Here is a 6,976-nt window from a genome sequence, read left to right as displayed (position 1 = left end):
CATTCAGTCCAGAACCTTTTGTCTTCTCGTCTGCTCTCTAAAAACATAAAAATTAGAATACATAAAACTATAATTTCTCCCGTGGTTCTGTATGGGTGTGAAACTTGGTTTCTGACATTAAGGGAGGAACACAGACTGAGGGCGTTGAGGAGAATATTTGGACCGAAGAGAGATGAAGTGACAGGAGGTTGGAGAAAACTGCATAACGAGGAGCTTCATAACTTGTACTCTTCTCCAAGTATAATTGGAATGATCAAGTCAAGGAGCATGAGATGTGAAGGGTATGTAGCACGAATCGGGACGAAGCTGAATGCATATAGAATATCGGTTGGAACACAAGAACGATAGAGACCACTAAGAATACCAAGACATAAGTGGATGGATAATATTAAAATTGATCTTAGAGAGAGATATGATGAGGTGGTATGGACTGATCTGGCTCAGGATAGGAACCAGTGGAGGGATCACGATAATGAACCTACAGGTTCCATAAAATGTTGGAAAGTTCTTGAGTAGCTACACAACTGATGGCTTGTCAAGAAAGGTTCAGCTTCAGAATAAGGTAAAATTAAATGTTTTATTTTCGTAGCAGCCTGGCAACAAAAGTACTCTGGCCACTAATGGAACTGCGGTTTGTAGACAGGTCCGTTTACTGTCCCTGCTGGTTGATATCTCAAGGTAAGAATGACTTGACGCCATTTTGTCACTTGCTTGCGGTATACTTCGCTACGCTCTCAGTATGCAGACTATAAAGCGTAGACTGAGAACATGATTGTAGAGAGTTCAATTCTGCAGAATTTAGAAGCATCAAGTCCTACTCGAGTTATGTGGAGGAACTGATGAAAATCACGAAAGGCATCAGTCAGGACAGTATATGTCCCTGCTAGAGATTCGAACTTAGCGCCTCTCCAATATGAGGGTACCACTACACCAACAGATGCGGTACAAATTTTTAAAACTTACGAATGCCGCGGACCAATAACCCGCATTTGAAATAGGCGACAGACACAAATGGCGAGACACATAAAAAGGTAAAGCTATCCCTGTAACAGGCAATGGAGGCCTATAGGGTAGTGAGATGTCGACGCTCCCAAATTTTCTAGACAATCAGTCCACAGATGGACGTGAGATAAGGTAAAGCTATCCCTGTACCAGGTCGTGGAGGCCCATACGGTAGTGAGACGTCGAGGCTCCCAAATTTTCTAGACAATCAGCCCACAGATGGACGTGAGATAAGGTAAAGCTATCCCTGTACCAGGTCGTGGAGGCCCATACGGTAGTGAGACGTCGAGGCTCCCAAATTTTCTAGACAATCAGCCCACAGATGGACGTCAGATAAGGTACCTTATGCGCCGGCCGCCCTTTACTCCCCCAGGAAGATTCCTGGTACTCATTTCTGTTAGAGGCTGAGTCAACCCCAGGGCCACAGTGCGGCTGGAAGGATTAGATCAATTGAAAAATTCAGTGATCTCATTGGGAATTGAACCTGCGATCTTCCGGCTTCTAGCATAGTGCCCCTGCGTAGACACGTAGGACAAAAGCCGTTTCTTGTCTGGAAGGCTTAAACACACCTGGGATGCAATGTCGCGCAGTTAAGTCAATTCTCATCAAGGAAAAATTTATGAGCAAGTGTTTAAAACACTTGCTGCCTGACTGTGTTAGGCTTCTTGTGCATGTTGTCCTTCCTCGTGTTTCTTCGTGTGAACAACAAGGTAAATGACATCGCGCCGAGAATGGAAGATCCACGCCTAAAAGGAAGTTTATGCTTAAAATTGCACAAGAAATGAATGAATGTTTTAAAGCAATAAGTGATAAATTTCCATGCATAACTTCCGCTTCAATAATTCCTGTATTACGCTGTATGTCGTGGAGCACGCGGTAGCGTAGTTTGTCGAGCCACTGTGCCACAAGCCGGAAGGTCGCGGGATCGAATCCCGATGAGGTGGATGTTTTCAATTTACCTAATCCTTCCAGCCGCACTATGACCCTGGGGTCGACTCAGACTCTAACAGAAATGAGTACCAGGAATCTTCCTGGGGGTAAAGGACGGCCGGCATATAAGGCTAACAACCTCACCGCCATCTGTCAGCCAATTGAATAGAAAATGTGGGAACCTCGACAGCTCACAACCCTGTGGGCCTCCAGGGCCTCTTACAGGGATACTTTTACCTTTACCTTTCACGATGGAAGCTGTATTTTGCTTAAAGTGGAATAAGGTAAGATAAATTTGTCTCCTTGCTTAACTAATTAAGCACTACACCATGAAGGTGTATGTGGGAGTGAATGTGTAGATCCATATTTTCTTGACCTCGACACTAGTTGGAGGTGAGCGGTCAGCTTCACGCCCCTGCCGCTTTGCCCCCGATGAAAGGGCCAGCAGTACCCATTGGATAGGAGGTTGGGTGGGGCCCAGAGGCAGTCAGGACGACTCGGAGAAGAGAAAATTATTGACCGCACCGGGATTCAAACTCCGAGCCCTCCGCCATCCAACCCTATACCGACTGAGTTACTGCGGCTCCTATTTAAAGTGTAACACCCGAATTTGGTTTCGTATCTGTTTTGTTCCTTGGTTTTGCATCCTTCAGTTAATGTCCAAATTCAATGAACACAGTTCAATAACATAAACTTTTAACTTGCTCCAATTAAATTCTCTTCAGTTTAGCGTTCAAATCCATTGCCCCCCAACAAAAAAAAACCTAAACGAGAGCCTCACTGTGCTTCATTTATCTAAGGTTTCTTTAACGACGCTGTGAGGATCTCGCGGTATATGGCGCAGAATAATGAGGTTGCTGGTGAGTGATGACTGAGCAGGAACTTTGAAGGGAACGATCATGGTCTAATTCAGACACGAAAAGCGTCAGGATTGCTGCTGTCTTGGCCCAGATTCGAACCGAGCACCTCCCTGATTTGTACTTGAGAACCAATGTGCTCGGTATATGGACTGAATTCCGTCTTCCGCCGCTCTGCGCAACGGCTTTGTCAGATGCGAACCAGGTACCTCCGCAAATAAAGGGGCCTTCTCTGTTGTTAAGCCGTGTAGTCTGGTACAATTTAGCAATATTTCGGAAGAACATAATGAAACAGTAAGCTTGCTTTGTTTACTTCTTACTATGAAGATGGAGGTTGCATGATTCTTCGAAACGTCGGTAAACTTCCGCGTCATTCTCCGTCGTAACAACTCAGAAGATATGAAATCATTATTGAAACCTATTCTTGGCCTAATGGTAAAAAAAAATTAAAAGAAGTTCTGGGAAGAACTAATAATCTACTTTCCTTTCACTAGATACTTAGTATTTGATACGACACGAACCGCATAGAAAACACCGCGTCCAATGATTCTTCTATTGTTGCGTACGTATTCCTTGTAGCGGGAATGTGTTTACCGAGCACTTTCCTAGAGCAATGTTAGGCGGAAGGGGACACACAGAAAGAAAGATGATTTCATAAGCTTCTTTCTTTTTTCAAAAGGGAAAATAGGCTAAAAACGCTGGTGGTTAGTGGGGTGTCTTTAGGGTTCCTAAGGATAAGGAAATATATGCTGAAATATCGATCACAGACCTAGTAGACCTGATATGTGACCATACAATTTTTCAGATATTACATGACAGTCATTAATCAGCTACATATGTACGTACGGGACATGCACTATTCTTTTTCCTTCAAGAATAATGGTAATTATTCATTTGGGAATACGGACAGTTAAGTAACACTTGAGACGAGTGTGAGGTGCCACTAATTAGCATAAAGTGTTGACGTCACAAAGATACTACAATGTCAGCTATACGAAGTGAAACGCACACTCGCCGTGGCAGAACTGACACAAGTCCAAACAGCGGCTAGACTACGAGTCAGCTGCAGTCGGCATGTCGACCCACCAATGGCTGCCGCTCCTGTGCGTCCTAATACTGCGTATGGTAAGTTGTTTCAAGAATCACTGAAACTCGATTCAATAATATGTTAAGTATTTTAAATATAGTATTATTAACTTTAATATATCACATTATTTCGAAAATAAGCAGGAACTTTTACACATTTTCGCCCCAGTTGAAAAAATCATGTGCGCCTTACATTCGAGGGATGATCACCTTTCTAATTTTTTTTCCTACAATTCAAATTCAAAACAGGATGCGTCTTAAATTCGAGGGCGTTTTATGTTCGAAGTAATACGATGTTATTAAAATTAGGAAGACCAAATCAGGAGGGATGAAACTTGAGGATTACGTGGCAAGAATTTGAGAGAACTCCGTGGTTTTAGTCCGCAAGTGAACTATACCGACCGAGAGACCGCTGATCTGATCTGATGGTCGAGCTCCTGGCTACAGATCCAGAGGTCCCGGGTTTGATTCCCGGCTCTACCAGATTTTCTGACAAGTAGTGGGTCTGGAACGGGGTTCACTCAGCCTCGTGAGGATATAATTGAGGAGCTATTTCAAGGAAATAGCGGCTCCGGTCTAGAAAACCGAAATTAACGGCTGTGGGGATCGGTTGCGCTGACCACGCGACACCCTCTCTTCACTAAAGTTGGCACTAACTTCGCCGACAAGCGGCGGTCGCTCGGTCGGTATAGTTCGCTTGCGGACTAAAACCACGGAGTTTGTTTTTGATAGCGTTGTAAAATAAAAGGAACAGGAAGTGTGGCGTCTTTAGGCCAAGCGGGACGCATCGCAAAGTTTGGTCAATATCTGTGATCGGGCCGCTGCAGTAAGGCAAGTGACGTCTGTTTGCAGGATAAGGCCTCGTCTGAAGACGTTGCCTTCCAATGTACGTCGCCTGGCTTCTTCCCTGATTCCTTGGATTGCCACAACTTCTACAGATGCGACGAGAGTCTGAATGTCATCCGTGGTACCTGCACCCCTTACGGACACTTCGACCCAGTAGATACTTGCGTCTGGGGAGGCTGCACGAACCCCGTTACTACCACCACCACGCCAGCGCCCACGACAACAGGCTTCATATGCACTACATCAGGATACTTCCCTGACCCAAGCGATTGCCGCGCGTTTTATCAATGCAGCAATGCTCTAGTGGCGACTCATGGTTTCTGCATGGCAGGCAAAGGATTTTATAACACTGAAACTCTTGGATGTGAGATAGGAACCTGTTAGGTTATTCTGAGTTTCGAATGAGATAACTCGTGACTTGTCGTCATTGCTCTGAAGAGCTTCATTTTTGAAAACTACTTATGATATTTGTTGAGAACTTAAAGTGGATGTTTCTGGATTTTTAATATAGAAAATTATATGATACTTTGGAATGTGGAAGTAAATGTTGAGTTTATGACCCAATCAGTCTTCAAAATTTTTGATACATAGATCGCCTAAAATAATACACAATTTTGTGCGTTCCACCCATCCTTGCGGATCAGGGCAAAGTGCAGTTATGAACATAGTTACAGGACCTTGCCAGACTGCACGGCAATAGCAGAGACCCAAATACCTTTACAGCCTCTCTACACCTACAGTAAGCTATAAAATGTTCCTGTACAGTCACGAAATACCTAAATAGCTTTACAGCCTCTGTACACCTGCAGTAAGATATAGAATGTTCCTGTACAGTCACGGAAAGTGTAGCTCTGCACACTGTTGCAGGTCCCTATCAGGCTGTACGGTGACAGCAGGAACCTAAATAGCTTTACAGCCTCTGTACACCTGCAGTAAGATATAGAATGTTCCTGTACAGTCACGGAAAGTGTAGCTCTGCACACTGTTGCAGGTCCCTATCAGGCTGTACGGTGACAGCAGGAACCTAAATAGCTTTACAGCCTCTCTACACCTACAGTAAGCTATAGAATGTTCCTGTGCAGTCACGAAAAGTGTAGTTCTGCACGCTATTGCCGGTCCATATCAGGCTGTACGGTGACAGCGGGAACGCAATTAATTTTGCGACCTATACACACTTATAGTTAAGCCACAAAATTATTCCTGTGAGGCCATGAAAGTTGATATTCCGGCTTAAATTACAACCAGCCACCTGTCGAATGCAAGTGAGGAGCGTTCGCTACAACCTGAGTAAACTTGCACCTTCTGTCAACAACAGATATCTTGTAAGTATAATATACGTACTACATACATACTCCGGTCCATAAAACCGAGATTAACGGCCGTGGGGATTCGTTGCGCTGCTCACGCGACACCGTCTATCCGCTATAGTTGGCCGTAACTTCGCTGACAAGCGACGGTCGTTCGGTCGGTATAGTTGGCTTGCGGACGAAAAGTCATGGAGGATTACATATATATACTATATACATCGACTATCCAAATGAATGTATTTATAATTTTTTTTTTAATTTACATAGGTTTTTATGCTTTTAAAATCGCTAATAGTGTATAATCCACGTTGGTAATGCTTCATTTCCTGTCCTGTACAAAATTGCGTTCAACGCATTGAAAAGTTTTGGGTGCTGTAGTTTGCAGTTGGTATTTCCGTATTAGAAACCTTCATATATTCCATTGTTTACCTATTTTCATTGTATTATCATATGGAACGTTGCATCTTTTGTTTCGATGTTAATGAAGAATCTGCCCGCCCACTGTACTGTGGCGCTGGTATATCCGCTGGTGCTGCTACAGTGGGCGGTTGGGTAACTATCTGTTCTGTCTCTTTCCACAGCGTGGTTTAAATCTGTTTGTTGTCTCGACGGGTTTGTGTTTTGTTTGCTCAAATGTCAGAAAGATCACACCGAGATTATTTCTTCAAGTAGGGGAGAAGTTTCCATAATAGAATATATGCCTGCCTGCCTGTCTGTCTGTCTTTTTCGCTTCCTTCGTTGGCTGTTTTAACTACAGCGGTCTGTCAAAACTACAGGAGCCCTACTAAACACACTGCCTCGTCTCTTAGCGGTTACTACTTCTGTGATGTGACTCGGTCCACTTAGATAGAAACTCAAAGACGTTTCGCAGCGAAGTACTGCCTCCATCTTCAGTGCCGAATAAGACACGCAAAGAAACCAGCAAGAAGCAGACGGTAAGGAGAGCCA

General features: G+C 44.0%; 1 protein-coding gene across 1 annotated transcript; it reads left to right on the top strand.

The window, feature by feature from the left end:
* Window positions 1–3,786: 3,786 nt before the first annotated feature.
* Window positions 3,787–5,285, top strand: LOC111868057. Its single transcript, XM_023858417.2, has 2 exons — window positions 3,787–3,914; window positions 4,728–5,285. Exons 1-2 carry the CDS (start codon window positions 3,864–3,866, stop codon window positions 5,103–5,105), a joined length of 429 nt encoding a protein of 142 aa, XP_023714185.1. The 5' UTR covers window positions 3,787–3,863; the 3' UTR covers window positions 5,106–5,285.
* Window positions 5,286–6,976: the final 1,691 nt, after the last annotated feature.

This window comes from Cryptotermes secundus, unplaced genomic scaffold (genome assembly GCF_002891405.2).
Source record: "Cryptotermes secundus unplaced genomic scaffold, Csec_1.0 scaffold815, whole genome shotgun sequence".
Taxonomy (NCBI): domain Eukaryota; kingdom Metazoa; phylum Arthropoda; class Insecta; order Blattodea; family Kalotermitidae; genus Cryptotermes; species Cryptotermes secundus.
This window is presented reverse-complemented; position numbering and strand designations above follow the sequence as displayed.